This window comes from Eschrichtius robustus, chromosome 16 (assembly GCF_028021215.1).
Source record: "Eschrichtius robustus isolate mEscRob2 chromosome 16, mEscRob2.pri, whole genome shotgun sequence".
Classification (NCBI taxonomy): Eukaryota; Metazoa; Chordata; class Mammalia; order Artiodactyla; family Eschrichtiidae; genus Eschrichtius; species Eschrichtius robustus.
The window spans coordinates 80,362,794-80,387,394 of NC_090839.1; the positions used below are offsets into that span (position 1 = coordinate 80,362,794).

General features: G+C 45.2%; 1 protein-coding gene across 2 annotated transcripts in view; it reads right to left on the reverse strand.

Annotated features, from left to right (window-relative positions):
* AUTS2 (activator of transcription and developmental regulator AUTS2) overlaps positions 1 to 24,601 on the reverse strand; it is a 1,118,812-nt gene that overhangs the window by 310,011 nt on the left and 784,200 nt on the right. For both annotated transcript variants that reach the window (XM_068565582.1, XM_068565581.1), the window contains exon 5: positions 15,724 to 15,753. In XM_068565582.1, the coding sequence (XP_068421683.1) occupies positions 15,724 to 15,753 (30 nt within the window). The remainder of the gene's footprint in view (positions 1 to 15,723; positions 15,754 to 24,601) is intronic.

The window sequence follows — 24,601 nt, forward strand, 5'->3', positions numbered from 1 at the left end:
CTGCGTACCTACCACACAAGCAGTCACTTATGTTGTGGCTGTTTGAAGCTGGTCTTGAAGGTCAAGGTGGCTCCGTGTGTTAGAGCCCAGGGGTCCTGAACTCGGGAGCCCTCATCCTGTACTGCTCCCAGGGTCAGCTCTGCCTTTGCAGAACCACTTTGGGACACTTAGAGGAGAAGTCCGAGGAGCTGGCTCCCAGCAGGCATCAAGTCCAGCTGAGTTTTTAGAGGCTGATTATTTCACTTTCAAGTAAAGAGGACAGGAGAATGGTGGGACACCCAGCTCTCCTCTCTCTGCACAATCTCCTTTTGGGTTCTGAGATCAGTGTGAAGGAGGAATGGTTCTGCTAGCTGTATCTGTTTTCCCTTCCTTATCTTAAGCCAATGGAAGCAGCCCCCTACCTTGCTTCCTGTCTGAAGCAGCCCGAAGCAGATGGCTTCCTGTGCCACCAGCACCACTGCTTTGTTCCTCTGCCTCTGTGTGTGGCAGCCAGGGGGCTGGAGCTCTAGTCTTTAAGGGCCCTTCCAGTTCTGGCAGGCCAGGCCAGCCAGGCCCTGACGAGTGGCCCCAGGTGGGACTGCTGCAAAGCACTGGTCTTCAAGACTGGCTAATCCTGCGTGTCCAAGGAAGGTGAATCAGCCCTCTCTCACCTACAGACCAGAGCATGGAAGCTGAGCTCCCGGAATGAGTCTGCTCTGGTTTTCCTAAAGAAAGCTACGGAATCTGAGGATACAAATGAGTTACTGCTGGGTCCAATGGAAGGCAGATGCTATGTCACTAACGATGATGTTGTGTCGCTCCCACACTGATGAGAGAAGGCGTGGACGTATTATCATTAAAACATTAGATTTTGCCTCAGTTCATCCCCTGTTCAAGTTCCTCGTTTGTAAAATTAAGATTAAACATTCTTTCCCCTAGGGTGTTTGTTACAAGGTTTAAATGAGCTACTGTACGGTGCTTTAACACATTTGGTACAAAAAACTAGACAGGTCACACAACAATGTGAATGTACTAAACGTTACTGAAACACATGCTTAAAAATGGTTAAGATGATAAATTTTATGTTATGTATGTATATTTTCCCATGGCTAAAAAAAAAAGTCTTCAGTGTATCATTAAAAAACCTACACAAACATCAGGTACTGATTAATATAGTTATTTTGTTCTGAATGGTTATCATCATCACATCTATTTATCCCTAAATTACATGCAGACAACCTCCCAGTGCTCTGGCTGGGCTCCCACTCAATCCCACAGCTCCGACTGTCTCCGAAAATCAGATGGTTCTTGGGCTCCCAGACACTAACCTACCGTTCTGCTCACTCCTGCACCATAAACATGCACAGTCTCTTGCACCCATGCAGCAGAGGGTCCTGCAAGCCACTCCCCGAACTCATGCTCTCTGTATCCCCCATCTCAGTCTCCGACTGATGATATCCATCAATACCCACCCAGTCAGCCTGCTTGAAACATGACCCCCACATCCCAGTGGTCACAAAATCATGACAATTCCACTTTAGAAACGCCTCCTCTAAAAAAAGGGTACAGATGAACTTATCTACAAAACAGAAATAGAATTACAGATGTAGAAAACAAACTTATGGTTACCAGGGTGTAAGGGGGGGGGTAGGGATAAATTGGGGGATAGGGATTGATATATACACTCTACTATATATAAAATAGATAGCTAATAAGGGCCTATTGTATAGCACAGGGAACTCTACTCAATACTCTGTCATGGCCTATATGGGAAAAGAATCTGAAAAAGAGTGGATATATGTATATGTATAACTGATTCACTTTGCTGTACACCTGAAACTAACACAACATTGTAAATCAACTACACTCCAATAAAAATTAAAATAAATAAATAAATAAAAAAGAAACGTCTCCAAAATCTAACTCCTCCCTTTCCCATTACTTCAGTTGAGATATCCCTGTCACCTCTCACCCAGCCTATGATGACAACATTCTCTTTGGTCATCTGGCCAAAGTTTCCCTCCCTTCCACCTCATCCTCCCACCACTACCAGAATTCTCTTCCAAAACGTCAAATCTGGGACTTCCCTGGTGGCACAGTGGTTAAGAATCCACCTGCCAATGCAGGGGACACGGGTTCGAGCCCCGGTCCGGGAAGATCCCACATGCCGCGGAGCAACTAAGCCCATGCGCCACAACTACTGAGCCCGCGCACCACAACTACTGAAGCCCGCGCACCTAGAGCCCGTGCTCTGCAACAAGAGAAGCCACCACAATGAGAAGTCTGCACACCACAACAAAGAGTAGCCCCCGCTCGCCGCAACTAGAGAAAGCCTGCACGCGGTAACGAAGACCCAACGCAGCCAAAAATAAATAAAATAAATAAATTTATTAAAAAAACCCCAAAAAGTCAAATGTGATGTGTCATTTACCTACATGAAGTACCCAGTGGGCTCCCATCTGGATCAAGTCTAAACTCTTATCTTGCCATACAAGGTCTGTTTATACGGAGCTTTTTATATCAACCTATGTTTATAGTCACATATAGTCCCCCCACTCCCATGAACCTTGCTCCATTATAAGCTTCTCTCCATATGCCAAGACTTTCACACCTCTTCGCTTCTTGCAAATAACATCCCCATTTGCCTAGTGTCTACACCATCCTTGCCACCTAGCAATCATCCACATCCATGTGTTTCAGCAAGATCTAAGTCAAATGCCTCCTCTTCTAGGCAGCATGGTTCAGACGACATGCTATTCCTCAGCATACACTGGGCTGGGGGCGCAGGTTAATAATTCATCAAGGTACCTCACAGCTTTCTCTTCAATTAGACCTTCTATCTCTGAAGGCTTGTTATATCTTTGTCATCTCTCCATTCCTAGTTCCCAGGACAGTGCTTGGCTCGGCACATAGTGAGGGCTAAATTTGTTGAATGAACTATGAGTGAAAGGTGCTATGACTGAGCTTATTAACTTCCAATCTTTGGAAAATCATTTCAGCAAGGTCGCCTGTTATAGTTTTAAGATGCCCCACACTGGACACAAATTAGGTACTCTGGGATGACCAGAATTCCTTTGGACAAGTAAGTTACATTTTGTAGCCTGGATGAGTAGTTTACTAACTGGCATCTCAGTGACGTCAAAGACCGCTGCATCTCTCACGGGCTGTCTTACACTTGGGCGATAACTCATCACCTACTATATCAAAAGTATTAATGAATTCTGGGCTATTCTGAATACATGTACACATGAATCCCTACTCTATAAAATCCTGTGCTCTTCTATAACTTTTAATAACTTAATTTAAGCAAGATCGACCCAATCCGTGCATGGCACTTAAGACAATTCTATGAAAATCTAGGCAACTATTGTATATAATTGAAAACATGTATTCATATTTCAGAGCCCGTGATCAGTATTAAGTGCTAACTTCGGATGATGATCAAGGCAGCTTTGGCGGCTGGCAAGAAGGGCCTGTGAGTGCCTGACCCACCTGGCGGGAAGGTCAGGGTGTGCTTTACAGACACATTGTTCTCTCCCGCCTTTCTGGGCCCTCTTCCCACTCCATACAGAGTTACCTCCAGGGCAGCACTTTTGGACAACATGGCCCCTGTCTTTCTACCCACAGCTGCTTGATCCAGGCACGAGCACCTGACTTTCAGCTATAGGCCAATCCACAGTCCTTCCCAGAGACCCCGACCCCAGAATGCAACCCAGCCCGACCCGATCAGAATCCTATCCTTGGATTTTAGTAACTGCAGTGGGAGAGGAGACAGTCTCTCTTCCACCGGCTGAAGCCGAAAGGTGTCATGCTCAGGAGGATGGTTCATGATTTCTACCAGTAGGAGACACAGTCTCGCGAACAGTCAAGAATAAAATGGTTACGCAGAACGAAGAAGAGCCAAGACAGGGAGGGCACTTAATCCCCTGTCCTATGCTACGGAAGCCCAGCTGCATAGCTCTGCCCTTCTGATGGCTTGGTTATTTCAGCACTTACTCGTATTCCTAAAAGTCTATACATTTCCTTATTTTTTAGTTTGAATTTAATTTCTGTTATTCGAAACAAAAAAGAATCTTAAATACAAAACAAAACACTAACATAAACACAGTCAAAGTCGTTCAATCTTAAGAGCTTTAAAATGAGCCAATGGCTTCATGAAGGCTCTTGTAGGAGTTCTGTGGTAAGTCTCTAAAATGTGGAAATCACGTATTTAGCTACAGAAGGTTGATGAATCCTTTATACAATGAATAAATGCTCTGTAATTGATTTGTTGAGTAACCTGCATTTTTTTTTCAATGTTTACTCTTCTTAAAGAGGGCCTAACTGCACACCATTAGAGGCTCGGGAAGTGATGAGGGTACAGGTGTAACGCTACATAAACAAAGTAAGTAGTCCACATATGCTGTCGTGCTGTCTCTGGGGATACATTATTCAGAATCATTGCTGCGTTCTACACAGACCATCTGAGAGGGATAATCACTTTTCAATGACTGGATCAATATTTTTGTTCTTCTCCTTTACTACTTGAGTGATTGGATCTAGGGCCAGAGGAGAAAATCAGGTCAGTCCCCTGGACCTACTGCCATCTAACAGGGAAGATCACTGTGTGTGCTTGGGAGCCCAGGAAGGGGAGTGGGGTCAGGGAGCACAATTCTTAGGGCGATAACTTAATTTCAAATTTCTCAATGAGAAAAGCCATGCGTATCTATGGCTCTTCTGCTGCAGCATTTAAAAAACTGCCCTGAGGGTACAAGGTATAACTCATTTTATGTGTGGTTTATTGAATAAGTTCATGAATTTATGACCCCACCACATACACAGCCAAGGGGAAAAGCAACTTGTCCATTCTGTCTGGGAGGGGGAAGATCTCAAGCTCCGAAGAGAGAGGGATGATGGGGCTGGAGATGTGGAGAGAGGTCGTTCTATAGTGGAACAAAAGATAATGTCCACACTTGCAGGCTCGTGTGAACATTCTAGTGTCCGGCACTCAGGACCCACCGATATGGAATTTGTGATGATTTTACTCTGGCTGACAGAGTGGGCCCTGATCTGCATCCCACTCATTACTGGGAGACAAGCTTAAACTGTCCTTTTAAGGACACGATTCAACGTAAGTTTATTAAGCCTTTCCAATAAGAATAAGAAAAAGGATGCTAAGCAATATGAAAGAATGAGGCATTTCGCTTACCCTTAACCTAACAAAATCTATGCCTTTCAAGCACCTTAGAAGCACCATTTGCATGCAAGTAATGTACTAACTGCAAATGGGACTTATTACTTAATTAAAGCTCATCACAGAGCATCTTTTTTGAGCAATATTTTGTTGGATGTTGGAATTACAACTGAAAGGGATAAAATGCTGTTTGAACATTTCCTTTTATTCCAACATATTACTGTTCTCCCTGGTCTTTTCCTGTCAGTCCTCAGGCTTATTGGAACGTGGCATGAGGGAGAGCTTGGTGGTGAGGAGTGTTGCCTTGGAAGCCAGACAACCTGGCTTTAAAACCTGGCTCTGCCACCAACTGATGCAAGACTTTGGGCTTGTTACATAAGCTCCCTGTGACTCAGTTTCCTCATCTGTAAACTGGGGATAACATCAGCACCTACCTATTAGGGCTGTAGTGTGGATTACACAAGTCAATACACATAAAGCACACATACACACTATTTAAATAATAGTTATTATTATCTCTATATAGCATGCAACACTAGAAACCTTCTAAAATTTGAAGTCATTGAGATCTGGATAAAAGGTAAGAATCCCACCTTTGCCACCATTAGGATATTAGGTAATTTACCTCTTTGATCCTCCATTTCCTTCTAAGTAAAAAGGGGTGATCGTGCCTATATTTTGGTGGGTTGGTGCGAAGACTGTATGAAATAATGTGTACAACGTCCCAGTCAACATTTCTAACTGGGTTTATGAGAATATCAGGCTGTGTGGATGGACGTGGATTCCGTCGTACGAGGACCCATGCTTCCTTCCTCTCGTCTGATCACAGGCAGACAAGGACGGTAACGATCAGCCCAAGGCTTGGCAGGGCCTGGCGCATATTACCCTGGGCTCTCCTTGGAGAAGGAGCTGCTGCCAACCTACGCCTGGGGGTCAGGCATCAAGGAGAGGGAGCAGGGTGCAGTGGGTACTGTGCTCAGCCCCTGCCTGTACGCACAAGGCAGCCAGTCACCTGCCAGCTGGGGATGTCCAGAGACACACACCTGCAGCCTGGCTCCCCGCAGTTCTTTCCCTGGCTCCCCTCTCAGGGCATGAGGAGAGCAGCCCCTGCTCAGACAGCCTCCCCGCAGCACGTCTGTGCAGGAAGCCAGGGCCCCTGGGCTCCCCGTCAGACTGCCCGCCTGAAGCACACACTGGAGCCAGGGAACTTGCCTGAGAAGGCAGTAAAATTTTAATGCACCCTGTAGCGTGGTCATGTCATACTCGGTTATGGCAAATAATCCCAGATGCCTGCAGAGGTAAAATGGAGCTGTAATGTGCTTGCCTCCTAACCCGAGCTGACAGCAATGATGTACGACTACCATTAGCGGAAAATATCACTTCAACTAACCCATGATCCAGCTCCGCTCAGGGTCACATTATCCATGAGGAACAAATTACACTCCCAAAGTAAATACAAATTTTCTACACGAAATGGGTACAAAAAAAGGGAAGGGGGTGATCCGTTCCCTTTGCCAGCACACTGCTGAGTGACACAGATGATAAAGGACAGGACAAATCACTGGCTGACAGAGTGCTGTGCTGTAATCAGCTCAGCCGGCACGCACTCTAGCCGATAAACACTATATTCTCCCCTTAGTGGCAAATACATAATCTTTAACACAGACATGGCTGCTTCGGGTATTTACCACCATTTGGGCTGCAGGAACACCCCAAACAGCATTTGCCATCAGACAAGGAAAGGCCCTGTGATCCTGATGGATCCAGAGACCCTCTGCAGGGATGGGAGTCAGTGTCTAGGGGTGCGCAAGAGGGTTCTTGAGGCAGCAAACAATACAGAGTGAAACTGCTTTGGGGGTGCAGTTCAGGAGCTACGGTAATACCATGACCCTTCTCCTCTGTGCTGGTAACAGGAAGAAAACAGTCTGGAGAGATCATACGAGATGCAAGAGGCTCTGGACCAGAAGGTCCAGTACTTCCCCACCTGCCTGGGTGACTGGGACAAGACCCTTTTCCTTTCTGTGACTCAGATAATCAACAAAGCAACTGCCAGGTATAGAACTAATATTTACAGGGCACCCACTAAAGTGTCAGACGTATGCGAGGTGTGGGGTACTTGCTAGGAGCCAATGATTTAAGAAGGTATTAAGTGTTTACACGTAGACAGACACTAAAAGAAGACTGAGTGTCTTGACCAAACGTGGCCCAGGCTTGGTCTGCGGGCTGGCACAGCCTCCCTGTCATTACTCATGGTGGCCCACAGGCTGACACTGCCACTCAGCTGTACGAGTAAAAACATATACCTTGTAGCTCTTGCCTCCTTACCTTGGACAACTGCTTTCCAAGTTAAAAAAAAAAACCTCACATTTCAGAAGAGCTTGTACATCTGAGTTGTCAGTGGACCCAACTTGTATTTATCCAATGTTTATCGAGCAACTGTCACGTTTGGATTTTTAGAAGCTGGTGGGTTTGTGGGTGCATAGGTAGATACAATCCAGGTTTCCTGTAGCACAAGGAGGGTGAGGCACAGCGAGGAAGGTAACGAAGATTCTCAAATGGCACCTCTGGGCATATCCCAACTCATCCTCGTATATAGGGAAAAAGAGCCCAGAGCCTGCAATCTTAAGACAGTGTATATCTCAGCTCCATTACCTATCAGCTCTTAAGTTTCATTTCCTTTATTTGTAAAATGACATGTGCTTAAGAAGATAAAGTCCTTGAAAGGACCTATCACTGACTTTGGCACATTGCAGATGATGAACAGTGAAGTATCTAGGGATACACATAGATTCCCACAATAAACAAGCAGGTCATATAAAATAGCACATGTAAAAGTGTTTTGAATAACACAACGTTCTCTACAATGTAAAGTAGTGTTTCATCTTATTATTTAGTTATTATTATTGATCCTAATCGCATTTGTTCCCTGCCCCTAATAAAATGAGTAGCATCTGCATTTTTTTACCAAGAAGTTAGGGAGTTGAAAAATCATTAAGGGTCCCAACGAGGAAAGATGAGGCCCAAACTGAGTGCCCTGGGTACCACAACCACCCATGCCAGGGGGTTCCTGGTCAGTCCTTACTTCAAATGCTCCATTTCACTGTCTCAGTAAACATGCATATAATTGGCAGACTATGAACCACACCTGGGAGTGGAACAGCAATGGAGAAAGCTACTCTGGTTAGTAGGTATACAGCCAGTACTTCTCAACATGATCCTCACGAGAACCAATAGGGAAAAGCTCTAGAAGTAGGCCAATTTGATCTTCCCAGTTGTAACTTTGGAAAAAAAACAAAAAAGAAGAAGAAGAAATAATATTCATGTATTGAATTTTAGGACTTATGAAAGTATAAAGTTTGGCTAATTACTAATGCATTCTAATACAGAGATTTTATTATCTTTATCATATCTAGGTATGGCAAAGTTACAAGGAGTAATTACCCATAATTATATATCACCATCTGGAAGTTGCCAAGGGGGGATTAACTAAGACACTCACACCCACACACAAATACATATGTGCATGACCAAAAAGAAATTCAGACATCTTTGTTGAGGACAAACATTCTCCAACCCAAATGTAGAGTAAGATAGACTCTTCTGACAACCAAAGAGCAGCCCAGGCCATACTTACTGACAAGCCGCCAGTTAAAGGCATCACCAGTACTAACGCCTCTGCTTAGGACCTCCCTCTCAGGTGGCTCAGGGTTCATGGTCCATTTCATGAGGCTGAAAGCCACCACCTCCACCTAATTCCTCCTTGGCTTTGCAACATTCCCTTCAGCTAAGCCATAAAATCCAAGCCAATGGCTCATTCTAAGGGAAAGCAGCTGATCTTTTCTCTGGGAATGTAGAATCATGTATTCAATACTGGACGTTTCCAGAAGAATTCCTTTTATAGGTCAAATAATACTCATTATTAACTCACCAATCAAGTGAGTTCTTGAAACATACTATGTCAACTAGTTCTTCGCTAGCTCCCATGCTCTCCTAAATAATTTGGGTAATTGAGGAATAAGATTAAACTAACCGCTCTGCTGCCTATTGGCAAGTGCATGGTGACAGACCCAACAGAGTCAAGCAACTCTGTCAAGTCCATGTTGGTTCATCAGTAGGTACTTGAAAAAAAAAATAAGTGAGTTGATGTGAATGACTAAATGAAAGAATCAGCAAACAGATAATGACCTTTGTTTAGATATTAGGCCCATAGTAAGTTTCCTTTAGTTACCTGAAAGAGTCAACACAGACGTGCCTGGACCCGTCCACACTATGTTTATTCACTGTTAGGAGTTTGAGAGAGGTGAAAGAATGGAGAAATTTTTTATATAATCTTCCTTCTACCTTGGCAAAGAGAAAATATACTCATGTACATTTCCCTCTGGGTCTGCTGTGTTGTTGGGGCCTAGGTAAATAGCTACGTAGAAAATGAGGATATTCAAAGCTACATCACTGACTCCAGCCCCATTTTATAGATGACAAAACTAAGGCTCAGCAACATTAGGTCATTTGTCCAAGGCCACACACTTGGTTAGTGAGAAATGATAAACCAGGTCTTCTGAGTGTCCTTCTCCGTTACCCACCCATGAGAACAAGGGAACGTCCAGAACCTGTTCCTCTCACTATTCATTCTAAGAAACAAGAGTTTAGCTGAAGATGTCTGACCAATTTCCAATAACTCAAGTATTCCTTTTATTGATTTATATTTAATAAAGAATCTGCATATTTATATATTTATATATATTTATATAAATAAATATATGTATATACATATATGAAACCTCTGTCTTTTTCAGGTGTATGACATGGTTGTAATGGACAGATATTCTACATACACATTTAATGGGAGTGAAGCAATTTTCGGTCTGGCATGAAAATGCTATGATATGACAAAGAGAAGAACTTAATGAGAGGGTTTAAAATAATATGCAGTAGAAATTAAATCCAAGGATGGTATCAATAGGAATTTTTGATGGATAGGATGGAATTAAGCCAACTGGAAACATGGTGATGTTGGAAGAACGATAAAGTGTCATTTTGACCCAGACCTGATCTTGGAGGTCGAGTGGATGGGCACCGTGGGATTCAGACATCCAAAACAGCCCTTGAAACTCAGCCAAGAATTGCAGAAATTTCCCAAGTAAGGTGGGAAATTTATAAATGGCTTAGAAGTGTCTTATGAGAAAGTAAAACTAAAAAAGAAATTTGTTGGGAGCCCAGAAGATAAATCCTGGGATTGATATGAGGTGCACTCAGGTGTGAGTACCAGTTTTCTGAAGTTGTTTCACTTATCGCCTCCATTGGGAGATGAGTATCCAAAAAAGGAAATGCAAATTTTGCAAAACAATGAACATTACTGAACATTAGGGATATAAAGACGAGAACTTGGGTCCCTACTCTTCTTCTGGGCAATGGTTGTATGCTTTGCTGCTATGAAACTGGAAGGGAGGAGAAAACTCCTTTCTCTCTGTGCAGTGCAGGACAGCATCTCTAAGCTGTCTCCTGATCAGAACATGTCCTGTTTCAAAACCAAGGATGCGGGTTCTACAAGCAACAGCGAAGGCCTTCCGAGCTTGTGGAATGTTGCTGAGGGTGCATACTTTTTACCAAGTGTGAAACGTGGCCAGTGGAGGGATGGGACTCTTCCACTGTAAGCACAAGCCGCATGCCCTGTCTTTAGTTCGACAACTCAGCAGTTTCTCGGTCCTTCAGCAGCCAAGTTAGGCATGTGGTTTGTGTTGAATTAGGAACACAAGCCTCTGTTGGTTTTCTTGCTGCTTTTCTTAGAAACTGCCCCCTTCGCACACAAGTGAATACAAAATGATCAAACACAACAAAGGTAGCTTGAATTAAAAAATTAGAATGCACCAGAAAGTGTTTGCATGTTAAGGGAGAGGGGGCTGACGTGGGAACTCTGTGGTTCTGCGTCTGCAGTTAGCCAGTGTCCCAGCAGGCTGTCCTGGGTACCGGTGAGCAAGTCACGGGGACCAAGCAGCCTTCTCCAGGTGGTCATTCCAATCATGAAAAGCCCAGAGACAGGAAACTGCAATCAGGAGTCGTGTTAAAATCCTCATGAGGAACAGGAGAACGGCTCCTATCTATGAAGAGGTTGTGTGTGTGTGTGTGTGTGTGTGTGTGTGTGTATACTGCATGCAGTATACACCACACATCTACAAACATAAGCACGTGGGGTGCGCGGACATACACAACACCTCTATAGCTTTCAGGACTTTCTCTTGAGCTGTCAAAACGTTAGAAGCATTAAACAGAGGAAAGTAAATGCTTCTCTCTGACATCTGTAAAAAGGTAGTAGTGCTCAAAACCAGTTGTATAAAACTTATCAGGAAGCTTTTAAAAAAATACAGATGCTGTGGCCCCCACCCCAGATAGACTGCATCAGACCCTCTCTCCTGTGCTGGGTATCTGGGAACTGACAGTGTTTGGCTTGTGGGACGAGGGCTGCACAACCCACTTCATCACCATCTGATCCCTCCAGGGCGGCATGCTTGCTCTTGACTCCAGGTTGTGCCCAAAGGAAAGCCTGGTGTTTGGGGTAAGGAATTTAAAAATCATTGTTTGGGGACCCTTCCAAATTTCACAACACTTCCGTTCAGCTTGTGTCAGGAAGAAGTGCCCTAGGGGATGAAGGCTGAGCCTCGGGTTCCAGTGGGAAAAAAATCACACCTCTTATCCTCTGGCAGGTTTTCTGGCAGATCCTGAGCTTTCGGAAGAGAAGGATAGCCTTCCTCCTTCCCCAAGCGATTCTCCCTCACTCCGCTCCAAGAAAAACTAGTGAAAGTTAATGTTTATAGAGCACTTACTACGGGCCAGGCACTGAGCCAATTTCATTATTACAAAACTCTAGGTGGAGCTGTTGTTACCCCCATTTGGCAGATGAGAGAACCAAGGCTTGTCCATGGCTCCAGAACAGTAAGGGACAGTCAGAAACAAGCCCAGGCCATCAGACTCGGAGGCCCAATTGCTTGACCACTGGCCACTACACCTTCCAACCAGCTCTGTCACATGGCCCACAAAATACACAGGGAGCGGGTAAATGGAAAGAGAATTATTTTTCATCTCCACATTGATTTCATAACCAAACGGGGTGTTTCTTAGCACAATGGGCTGCTGCCAGTGGTCGAGAAAGAGAGGAAACCAGAGAAAATATAGGCCAAATATGTGGAAATAGGCGTGTTGCCTCTTTGTTCTCATGATACCAATTCATTTCCAGTGGGGGACTGGAATAATTGCTTAATTTGGGTGATTAAGGTGTCAAGTGCTGCCTCTTTTCTTTGCACTAACTGCAAAGACGAACAATCCCGCATCTAAGACGCAGTGTTTCCAGCCTTCTCTAATCTTCTACCCAATTTCTACTCCTCACAAAAGTCCTCCAGGTCCGCTGACATTAACGTGAGATGTATTCACATGGCTGGGAGGGGAGGGTAAGGGACGCTTTGCCCAGTGTCTCATCAAGCCTCTTCCACGTATGAGAATGTCTCCTCCATTTATGGAAAGCTCTGCTTTTCTAGCCCCTTTCGCAGTCCCTTCCATGTTAATTAGTAAGGGTATCATTTTATAAATTACAGCTTCGTATCAGAGGAAAGCAGAGCTTATCCTAATTCAGTCAGCCGTGTGAAATACAGTACCCTAACTTTAGACTGCCAGTTCTGCAGACCCCTACGGAGTCAGAGCATGACAGGTCTTCCTGAGAGAAATCCCAGCGGGCCCCTGCAAGTCTCACCTTTGCCTCCGACAGCATCCCTGGCGGGGCTGCTCAAGGCATCCCAGGACACGGAGTGGCACCTTTTCCACCACTAGCAATTCAGATTTGAATGCGAATCCTCCAAGCAGCACACGAAAGCAGCCCAGGTTAGTCTGGGGCTCCGAGGGGGGCCCAGGCAAGAGGCTCTGGCACAGGGGAGGCTGACAGGGGCCCAGGCTCCGGCTCGGAGGAGAAGTCTGGGAGGGTAGCGTTAAAGTCGATGATAAACAGCAGACAATCTCAGTCCAAAAGGGGAAGCCTGACAGTCTTAACTGTAACAGGGCCAAGCAGGCACGACTGCAATTACAGAGCCTTGATTGTTCCTGCCGGGAGCCCTCTGGAGGAGAGCCGGGTGGCAGGGCAGGGACAGATGATGTGAGTGCCGTTGTGAAGCAGCTCCCGAGTAAGAAGAAGAGGATCTGCAGGGCCACCACAGTCCACAGGAAAAGCGACTGGGGGGGCCGAGGCAGGAAATGCACACATGTCAGAGGACCACGCCCAGCGGCCCTCTGTGCCCCGTCATCACCCCTCCCTCGGACTTGCCTGTGGACATCTTATTGTCCTTCATTGTCCTGAAATCACCCCAAACTCGGAGCCGTGGGTGCTGGCTACCTTCCCACTGCCCATTCCTCTGGGCCGACACTTCGCTGCTTCCCGCACTCAGGGGCGAAAACCTGGGCGGCAAAGACTCGGGGACTCAGATCCCAGCAAACAACTAGCTGCGGTGCTCTCAGGATGCAGGAAACACCGGGCCCCCCAGACACCTCTGAAAACCACAGGCGGCGCTGATAATTCTCGACATTACCAGAGTTAGTGATCATCTAGACAAGGGGTGCTAGACGCCTGAAGAGAGTCCCAGGCAACTGGACTTGTACAGCTCCCGGGGCATTTGGAAGCGCAGTCAAGGTTGACACTGCTGATCAAGACACCTAGGTGCAACGCAAAACTGAATGTCCTTGCCACCTTCTGCCACTGCTGGAGACTGTGACACTTCCTGAAGTCACACTGCCTTTTAAGGAAAGAAGGTCTGCTTGGCTGTGAAACCTCGAGGAAGCCTCGTCCCCTTGGAGAAGTGCCACCTACTTGGAAAGTGAGATCAACGATCACCTGTAAAAGATCTCCAGCAGTGGCCAGAAGTACCAGTCCCTCCCTGGATGCCTGCGACACCTGATGGAACGAGATGACTACTGCCCTGTGGGATGTGGCCCGGACGGCTCTGGGGGCCAGCAAGCTCGCTTGAATGCTGAGCCCCTACGTGCCTCTGGCACCCACGACACACTGGCTGCCTGAGGCACTGGGGGACCGACTTCCAAGGAGCTAGGACTCCTGGGGGCTGGCGAAAGGAAGCTCCTACTTGTCAGTTAAACAAAAGAATAATCCACAGCCCCCTTTCCAGTGTGTACTTTCACTGTCATCCAACAGCCCATTACCATGTCACAGCGCAGCGCACCCTTCCGTAGGTCACTTTGTTTAAAATGACATGGATAATGCACATGTCAGCAAGCTGACAGTCCTAGCCGTCCTTCAGAGATAAAAACCTCAAGGCGAGAGCCTGCTCTTATCTGGGGGACATGCATTGGTCTATCATCCAAGTCAGGCAGAACATGATTTCTCCAGAGAGCACTTTTTTCATTTCCTGATTTTAAGGAAATCAAATAAGCACCATTTGTCTTCATCTGAATATGCTTGACCTGCTCAAATGATGATGTCTCGCATTTCATAACGGGCTACATATGCTGAATTCAAATTAACGACAGCACAAAACAAGAGCCTTTAGATCTCTCTTGGAGGCTGGCAGCAGAGAAGGAGGGAGAATTCTAGGCTTGATGGAAAGATCCTACCAAATACTAACCACAGGATTCTGAGTAAAATCCACCAGCACGTAGGAGGTGAGAGTCAGAGAACAGGGCTCAGGAAAGCCAGCTGTGCAGGACAGATCCAGAAACTGGGGACGGGAGGACTGGTACCTTCCTCTTGGTGCCAAGCAATACAGAAACCACGGTATTCAGGTAACTCTTTTCAAAATACATAGAGTGGGAATAAAATTGGAAAGAAATTTGGTTGGGGGGTTGGGACAAAAGCTAGAAAGAAAGACCAAACAGACAAACAATCCGTTTGCCTCAGGCAGCAGAACGTTCACTTTACCAGGTTGTGATGCTATCTTCCGGAAGCCCCCAAATCGAGCTCCTTTTCTTGATCCGTGTTGAACTGGATACAAAGAGGCTGGTGGCCATCAGCCTTGAAACAGAGCATGTACCTGCTGGAAGAAGTGCCCTCCCCCCGACCATCCACCTGGACGAGAAGAGAGTGGTTCCCACCTGACAGCCCCGGCCCACCTCTCCCCCCATGAAGACACTCCTAGAAACAAACGATTAACATTTCTATCAAGAAGACCAATATGTACAGAAAAGCAGGAAGAAGCATAGGGGTCAGTAAAAGAAATGCAGGAACGACATTATAAATGCATACATAGTAGCAGGTTTAATGTTCCAATCAAGGATAAAACAAGAAAAATCAGGTGGCTATTAAAATAAACAATTTCCTCTTTTAAAAGCTTCCATAAAGTGAAAACCTAGTGTCACATATACGCAACATTAAAGGGCTTATTTTTAAAAAGTGGGGCTCACAAATTCAATGTTATTTCTTATCATAGGCAATGTCACTGTGTGAATAAAGCCTGTCTCTGCAGAAGAGAGGTGCTGTCAACATGCAGCTGGCACCCCCCGCCCTGAGGCTGTGTGAGGGAGACACCGCGCGGTGTTCATGGTGCTTGTGTACTATGCCCACAGTGGGGGGACGAAGGGGGGCTTACCTTCTCTTCCTGGTCACTATCGCTGTCACACTGAAAAGGAAGACAAGAGAAGAAGCATTAGTGCAAAAATTGAGTACGTTTTTGCTATTGCTACAGAAAAAAAAAAAAGCAAGACAAGTAAAGGAAATAGGAAACATTGTCTGAGCTGGAAAGTTTCTTCAGCTCAAGTGCTGTGAACAGAAACAGAAGCAAAATGCCGAGAAGTTGTTCTGTTGAACTCATCTGATGCCGGTGCTCTGTGGCTCGTTCTGTGGTCAGTTGGTCACACCAGCGAGCACCCCTGCTGCACGGCGGAGGGGACGCCCACAGAGGAGCCAACCGGGCCAGAGATTAAGGTAACTCAAGATTATTCAATGGGATTCAGAGCAAAATCAATTTCTTAATGGAGATGTTCTACCTTTAGCTAATGTGAATGGAGCTCTCTCTCTCTCTCCTGGTGCTTTTCTAGAGGAAAAGAGGTAAACCTTTGGGCGCTGCATTCTCTCATCTGGGCTTTGAAAGGAACAGAACACGTTCAGCAAGGCTCACCACTTGTGATCGCCCAGAGAAAAGAGGGAATATTCTCTATTAAAAACATGCCAAGAACAAGAGGTCAGGGTAACAAATCAATGATATGGGCAAAGAAGAAAAAAAAAAGTTTTAGGGCAGGAGACTCACACCGTATCTAACAGATTCCAAATTCCAACTGTTGACCTCGGTTTCAGAAGACCAGAGAATGATAGTTAACTCAAAGCTTTGGGTTCCTCATTAGAAGTAAAGGAAAAAAAAAGAACACAAATTTTCTTAAAAACCAAGAGTGTTTTGTTATCTAATATTTGACTTTTTTTTCTTTTTTAGGTCCTCTCTCTACTCTTCCCAGTTTTGTATCTTTGGGCCAAGTATGTCCACCCAGCTAAGCTTATTTCCGTATTTTTCAAAGAAAATAATGATGTTGGGTGAGATTGTCATTAAGATGACAAATTAATTTTTCCAATAATATGTGTTGGAAGCTTCAGCCTTATGACAGGCTATAATGAAAATGGAATCAAAGATTCTGCTCTCATGGAATTAACAGACTTAATATTAGTTAATACAGTTTAATAGACTGAGACCTAAATGATTTTAACAGAGAAGCAAGTTCTGTAATAATAACTAATATTTTTGAGTGCTTACTATGTGCTATATACCATGCTAAGCATTTTACCTCAATTATTTTATGTAGTCTTCCACAGATCCTATAAAGTGAGTCTTACCATCCCCACTTCACAAGTGAGACAACTAAAGCACAGAGAGATTACGTAACTTGCGGGAGTTACGAGAGTATGCAGCAATCATAAAACTAAACCTAAACTCAAACCAAATGTGAGTCTACAGCTTGCCCCCTTCACCATCACAGGACACTTCCTCTTGAGGGTGAAGTTTAAACTCCTTCAAGTGGCATTCAAGGCCCCGGGCAGACAGCCCCCAAACCACTTTTCACACCGACTGTTTCCAGTATTTGATTTTTAAAAAGCGGGTGTGTTCTGTCAAGAGTAAATACTCAGCATGTAAATACATCCATTCGTTCACGCAGCAGCCCTTGATTAGCGCCGCAAGCTGCTCAGACATTCAGTCAAGACACAGGACTGGTCCCTGAGCAGCTTTCAGTTTCACAGTCGAGGTACCCAGTGTGACATGATCAGAGATATACCTACTCCATGAGGATGAATCTTCCGTGGGGTGGAGGAGAGATGGTGTGCCGTGGGGAAGGGCCCAGGTCACGGGGAGGCCGGGTTGGCAACCCTTACAGTGTCTAGACCAGCATGGTGCATGGCTTGAGAAAGGGCAGAACAGATGGCAGAGCAATTCTGAGGGGAGAACCAACAGGGCTTGATAATACATGGATGTGGGAAGCAAGTAAGAGGGACGAGTTTACGACGATGCCAAGGTTTTTTAGTGTGGCCACCTGGACAAGGGAGTTGATGTAGCTATGAACAGAAACAGGAAATAAATTTGCTTTTATGGCAGCCACTGCTGGCTACACACCCACAGCCATTCACAACCCCCTTCTCCCTAGTCTGTACCTTCTCCTGACATTTCGAGATTGAAAAAGCCAGATATTCTCTCTTTCCCAACTTTCCTTGCAGCTAAGGGTGGCCGTAAGACCCATTTTGGGGACTTGAGGAAATGTCTGCTGAAGGTTCTGGAAAACCCCTTTCTCCTCAAAAAAAGGAGAAAAGCAGAAAGCACTGCCTCTTTCCTCTGAACATCACTGCATGAGGATGTGATGTCCAGATCTGTGGCAGCCATCTTGCAAAAATGAGGCCAAAAGCTGAAGTATAAAAACAAGGGAAGGGCTTCCCTGGTGGCGCAGTGGTTGGGAGTCTGCCTGCCAATGCAGGGGACACGGGTTCGAGCCCTGGCCTGGGAGGATCCCACATGCCGCGGAGCAACTGGGCCCGTGAGCCACAACTACTGAGCCTGCGCGTCTGGAGCCTGTGCTCCGTAGCAAGAGAGGCTGCGACAGTGAGAGGCCCGCGCACCGCGATGAAGAGTGGCCCCCGCTGGCCGCAACTAGAGAAAGCCCTCGCATAGAAACGAAGACCCAACACAGCCAAAAATAATAAATAAATAAATTAATTAATTAATAAAAAACAAAAAACAAAAAACAAAAAACAAGGGAAGAAAAATCCTGGCACAACTGAGACATGTGAACCAACCTCAGAGCAGCCTGCCTCCGGACTTTTTCGTTCAGATAACAGTAAGTTACCTTATTGTTTAAACCACCATTAGGGTGTTTTCAATGGAAAGTAACAAAACCCCCATCCAAATGGACATCTTGCTATATTAAGATTCAGTTTGGGGACTACTTCTTTCCAGCCTAAGCTGTCTGTACAATAAGCATTCAGGAACTCACATAGCAACCTCATGGCCTGGAGGGCTGTAACATTTTCTGCTCTTCCCACGGGCTCCTCAATACCACGGGTTTATCAGAGGTTTGGTGACAGTGCTTTAACCACTGCATGGTTTTCAACCAGGCTCCCAACCGCAGATTGTCTTAACTTACTTTCTTCTGCCTGATGAGTGATTGCTCTGTTACAGTAAGTCAAGCCAGCGGAGAAAGAAAATGGGTGCGAAGAAGACCCTGAAGGCCTCCAACAGCAGACGGGTGAGGAGCAGCAGTTCTCCTGATTGTGTAGTTTCTCCATTGCCTTTAATTAACTTGAGGTTCCTAAGTTCCGGCACATTTTCAAGAGTGACAAAGCATGATTCAGGAGGGGTGTGCAAGAGAAAAGAGGCTCTTGCCAGGCAGGCTCATTTCCCCAGATGTTCACAGCCCACCTTGTGAGGTACTCAATGGCAGCTGAAGGCCGAGGCAGAGGATTTGCCCACACCCCCAAGGACTGGTGTGCAGGGGATAGAAGGAGCGGGGAGGACAGCAGGGGCAAAGAATCACCACTGTTCACGCCCCTCCCCCCACCCTAACAGCAGTATGTCCCTGGGAATGGTTATTTCTATCAAAGTGTCAAGCTTCCTGCTTTCCAACAGTCCAGTTCTAATTTCAAGGTCCACTTAATTCTGCATCAAGTAATTACTGATATACCCAGAAGCACCTTGTCTCCAGAGTTAAGCATATGGTGAAGAACTGAGACCTACTGGTATCCATTATGGAAGCAGCACGGATGCCAAGCCGATTAAAAATGCTCAGGCTCCCCACACAACACGCCGGGTGAGTGACAGCCCCTCGACAGGGCCAGTCACAGAGTCTGCCAAAACAGTCTGTGCTGCACTGGGGCCCACATGGTGCGCTGAGAAAACAGTTCCATTTCTGGTATTAAATTCCCATACTGACCCGAGGACTTTGCCGTGAGCTCAGCAGGAGCCCACCATCCAATTTACAGCTCCGCTCTCTGGAGCCTCGAGTGCCAGCCCCTGGCAGAGACGAATGATGGTCAACCCCTCCAGCTCATAAATTATGCAAAGGCAATAAAGGCACTCAGCAAACAGCGCCGAACGTTTGCCTAGCCTGGCTCCTAACACGCTCTGCAAAAGCCAGAAGCTCGACACATACAAGAGGTCTATTCCACTCATAAAGGGGGTTTGTTGACAACCCCAGACGGAAAGTGAGCCACAGTCCTAAGGAGTCTTTCTGCTTCGCTGGCAGAGGTTTATGGGCCTGCTTTATGAAAAAGGGAGGCTGTTTTACAGAGTCGGTGTGGGTAAAATTCATGGTCTCAAATTCACATTTAATACACTGTACGGCTTTCACACCCTAAGTTCAATACGTTGTGGATTTCTGGCCAAATGATTCTTGGTCTTGAAAGGTTAAAAGAAGAAGTGTCTGCTCCCCACTCCCTAGATACCCACTCCAATTTATGAGAGTTCACATAGAGCCACCTCCTGAGTCAGGTTTATGTTCTGCATGAGGCCGGGAAATGGAAAAGGCATGTCAAATGCAGAAACGGGGTCCCAGCTGATTTGACCATTTTAAGCATTTTGACATCGGGGTCCTGTACTGGTTTATTAGCAAACAGGTTGCACACTAACGACCAGCTTGAGATGACAGAGTACTCTCCAGGACTAGATTTCAAAGCCCTTTGTGAACAGCTGAAAATACTTTCCTCCATTTTAAAAGCCAGACAGGGAAGAATTCTCGGTCACTCAGCCTTCAGACAAAGACATGACCCCCAACCCACCAAAGACAAGAGAGGGAAAGAGGAGGCATGAAATCCAAGCCACATGCCTCGAATGCAGAATTAGAAAGAGACCAGCTCCTAACCTGAGTACCTCCGGTCATTCCAACCCATCACACTCAACTTCCTCTTCACCTCCTCTTCCCTCTAGTTTCCCAAATTAGAACCAAACTTTGGAGCCACCTTCTTCCTTTCCCAGACAAGTCCCACCTCTTAAACTGAGCAAATAACCAACCAACCCCCTCCCCAATATTTCCTCCTTTTGAAAATAAATACATACGTATTAAATACATTTTTAAAAAATCACCCATCAGCCTACCATCTACAAATAAACACTGTTAACACATTTGTATAATTCACTCCTGTCTTTCCTCCATTCTCTACATCCTTCACTCACAAATTTTAAGAAATGAAAATAAAGTCCTACTATTTGGTAACCTGCTTTGTTTTTACCTAATATGTCAAATATTTTAGTCTAATGAGTAATATTTGCCAGTAACATCACATTTTTTAAAAGGCTGCACTGTAATCCACTGTAATGGATTGTAAATAATCTAGTAAAAAAATTCCCTAGTGCTGGAAATTTGGAATGTTTCCATTGAACATGCTGGAATTTTTCCCTTGTACACATTCACCAATATTGGTCTTTCCTAGTATCTGTTCACAGCCCTTCCTTTTCTGCATATTCTTTAATGTCATTGTTTCCCTAGAGTTGCATTTGCAGGTCTATCGTTTCTATATGATTTCCAGGGGAGTCCTTAAAGATTCCCTTGGTTCCAGCTACCATGTATATGTTGAGACTAAAAAAAATCTCTATGCCTACCATTTGCCAGCTATGTGACTTTGAGAAAGTTATTTAAACTCTCTGAGTCTCAGTTTACTTATCTGTAAAGTGTGGGTAATAACAGCATTTCCCTCCTAAGGAGATGAGAATAAAATGAGTTAATACATGTAAACAACTTAGGCATAGTACAGAGTAAGTGTAGACAATTAATGTTAACCATTACTAACATATGTTTCTGTTTGCTATACCCCCTTCCTGAAGCCCTATAAACACCTCAGGCTCAAGTATCCATCTAAATCCAGACGCACCATCTTCTACTCACCCCACACCTGCCCCCTCCCATGCTGTTCCTGGTAATGACATCACCATGCAATCACTCAACTGCCCGAGTGAAGAGTCTTGTCAGCCTCCTTGATTCCGTTCTTGAGCAGATCTATCTTTCTCCCTCACCCCACATTACTGATTCTACTTTCTAAATCCTCTCCATCTTCACGGCCATGGCCGCTGCTTTAGTTCAGGCTTTTATTTTATCATTACAAGAGGCTAATGACTGCTTTCCAGGGCCTACAGTCTCTTTTCGTTTCTAATCCAAGTCCTTACTGACCGGAGTGGATTTCCTAACTTCCAATTTGATCATGACACTTCCCATGGCCGAGAGGGCAATGAAAACTCTTCACGCTGTTTCCAACTCTCCCATTCCCCACTGCTCCTCCAACCCAGGGCTACTCGGGCTTTCTTTGGAGAAGGCCCATTTGTTTTTGTTCTAATTTCCAATACGTTTTAGACCAATACTTTGTAAGATATAATAAAAAATAAATTGCTAGAAAAATGAAAAAGGAGAGCAAAGACACGTAAAAATATGTTACTGTTAGATTTAAGAGATATAAAATTATTCTACTGAATTGCTATAAAAGTTCCCAAATGCTTACTCTCAAGTGCTATACTAACCTCACAGCGGATTAGTTACAAACAGCTCACAGACTGGCCTTGGTCTGCATCCACTCTTTGAGTGGTATTACCCTAACACATCCCTTGCTCCAGTCACACCCCAGCACACTCGGTCACACCCTCTGGCCCTTCCATCTTTGCACTTAACAATGTCCTCTGCCTGGAATTCTATTCTTCCAAGTTTCTACCTAAAAACTTGTAATTTACCTTTAAAAACAGAGTTTCCTCTGATCTTCCAATACTCTTCCTAGAATTTAAGAATTCTTAGAGGGCTTCCCTGGTGGTGCAGTGGTTGGGAATCCACCTGTCAATGCAGGGGACATGGGTTCGAACCCTGGGGCAGGAAGATCCCACATGCCGAGGAGCAACTAAGCCCGTGTGCCACCATTACTGAGCCTATGCTCTAGAGCCCGTGAGCCACAACTACTGAAGCCTGCGTGCCTAGGACCGTGCCCCGCAACGAGAGAGGCCACCGCAATGAGAGGCCCGCGCATTGCAACGAAGAGTAGCCCCTGCTCGCCCCAACCAGAGAAAGCCTGCACGTAGCAACGAAGACCCAATGCAGCCAAAAAAAAAAAAGAATTCTTAGAATTCCAGTACTCTTCTTAGAATTAACTGCTTCTGTCTCCATCCCTTACAAAACTGTATTTTCACTGTTGGCCACAACAGTCTTCCCTGCTACAGCGTGTGCTCTGTGTAGGTAAAGGGCAGTGCCTTGTTCACCTTTCTCCAGGCCTTGAGATACAGCCGATGCTCAATCATATTGATAGATCCCTCTCACTCATCTTTAGAATTCCTGATTTCATGCAGCATAAGCAAACTATGATTTAAAAGACAAGTAATTCCAAAGAAAGAAGGCACAGGAAACACTGACTAACTGCTTAATACAATGGGGTGTATGTTTGAACACACTGGGCAGACTTAAAATTATTTGCAGAACCAAGGGAGTTGGGGCCCAGAAGAAAGTATCTTCCATTAAAAGGCCCAGACAAGACATAATTATGATTTTATTGTACTTCTTCAAAAGCAAACATTTCTCATTTCCATTTGGGAATCTCAACATCTGTGTTTTAAGACTCTGATACATATAGAAATAAGCCAAGGTCTGCGACACCTCTCTGCCTCACTCAGAATGATGGAACGAGATGGAATTCCAGGGACCTGGTGATGGAATGCATTCTTAAGCAGAAAGCGGCAATCATTGAATATATCACACACATGACATTGAGGAGGGCACTGCTCTCTATTCTGCTCAATGGACCTTGCTGGAACAGTTATTTCGTATCTCAGATCCATTTATCATTGCCACCAAAGATGTCAGGGCTGAACACCATGGCTGAACAAAGTTATTTTATTCTTCTTTCTGCCTAAAGGAAATGAGAGGAAAATGAGGGAGAACCCCAACTTGTAAACTATAGCACCTAACATCAAGTACAATTTCACTTTGCCAGTGACAAAACGAATCGATTCCCCCTTTGGGGCAGGCGGTTTACCTAAGATGGTAAAGACATCCCTCACCTAAAAGCAATTTCAGAAGAAGCCACCTGCAGAAAACATGACACTTACTTTCTTATTTAAAGAAGTGAGGTAGCAGCATGGTGACTAAAAACACGTACACCACCATCTTCCCATCTGCCCAGTTCCTTGTACATGCAAAAACTGGGCAGTATTTTGTACCACATATGGCAACTCTGATGCTGTCTGTCTTTTATCACTCCACATAGCCCTCCTTTCACATTGTTTTCTTTTAATTAATTTATTTATTTTTGGCTGCATTGGGTCTTCATTGCTGCACAAGGGCTTTCTCTAGTTGCAGTGAGCGGGGGCTACTCTTCGTTGCGGTGTGTGGGCTTCTCTTGTCGCGGAGCACGGGCTCTAGGCGAGCGGGCTTCAGTAGTTGTGACTCGCGGGCTCTAGAGCGCAGGCTCAGTAGTCGTGGCGCACAGGCTTAGTTGCTCCGCGGCATGTGGGATCTTCCCAGACCAGGGCTTGAACCTGTGTCCCCTGCATTGGCAGGCGGATTCTTAACCACTGCGCCACCAGAGAAGTCCCTCACATTGTTTATGTTGTTCTCATACTGGCTTTGGACTGTAAGTGAAATTTAAAGCTATTGGGGCCCTAGAAATAAAAAGAATATTTTAACTCTGAAAATGGTTTGGGGTTTCTCACTGTAAAATGATATCATTGGTTCCTCTTCCCCTGTACTTCCACAATAACTACGTCTGATCAAATAAAATAGCTCAAAAAAAAATGAAAGTAGGGGACTTCCCTAGCGGTCCAGTGGTTAAGACTTCGCCTTCCAATGCAGGGGGTGCGGGTTCGATCCCTGGTCGGGGAGCTAAGATCCCACATGCCTCATGGCCAAAAATACAAGACATAAAACAGAAGCAGTATTGTAACAAATTCAATAAAGACTTTAAAAATGGTCCACATCAAAAAAATCTTTAAAAAAAAAAAAAAGAAAAGAAAACCTAATCAAAAGATGTGTGTGCCC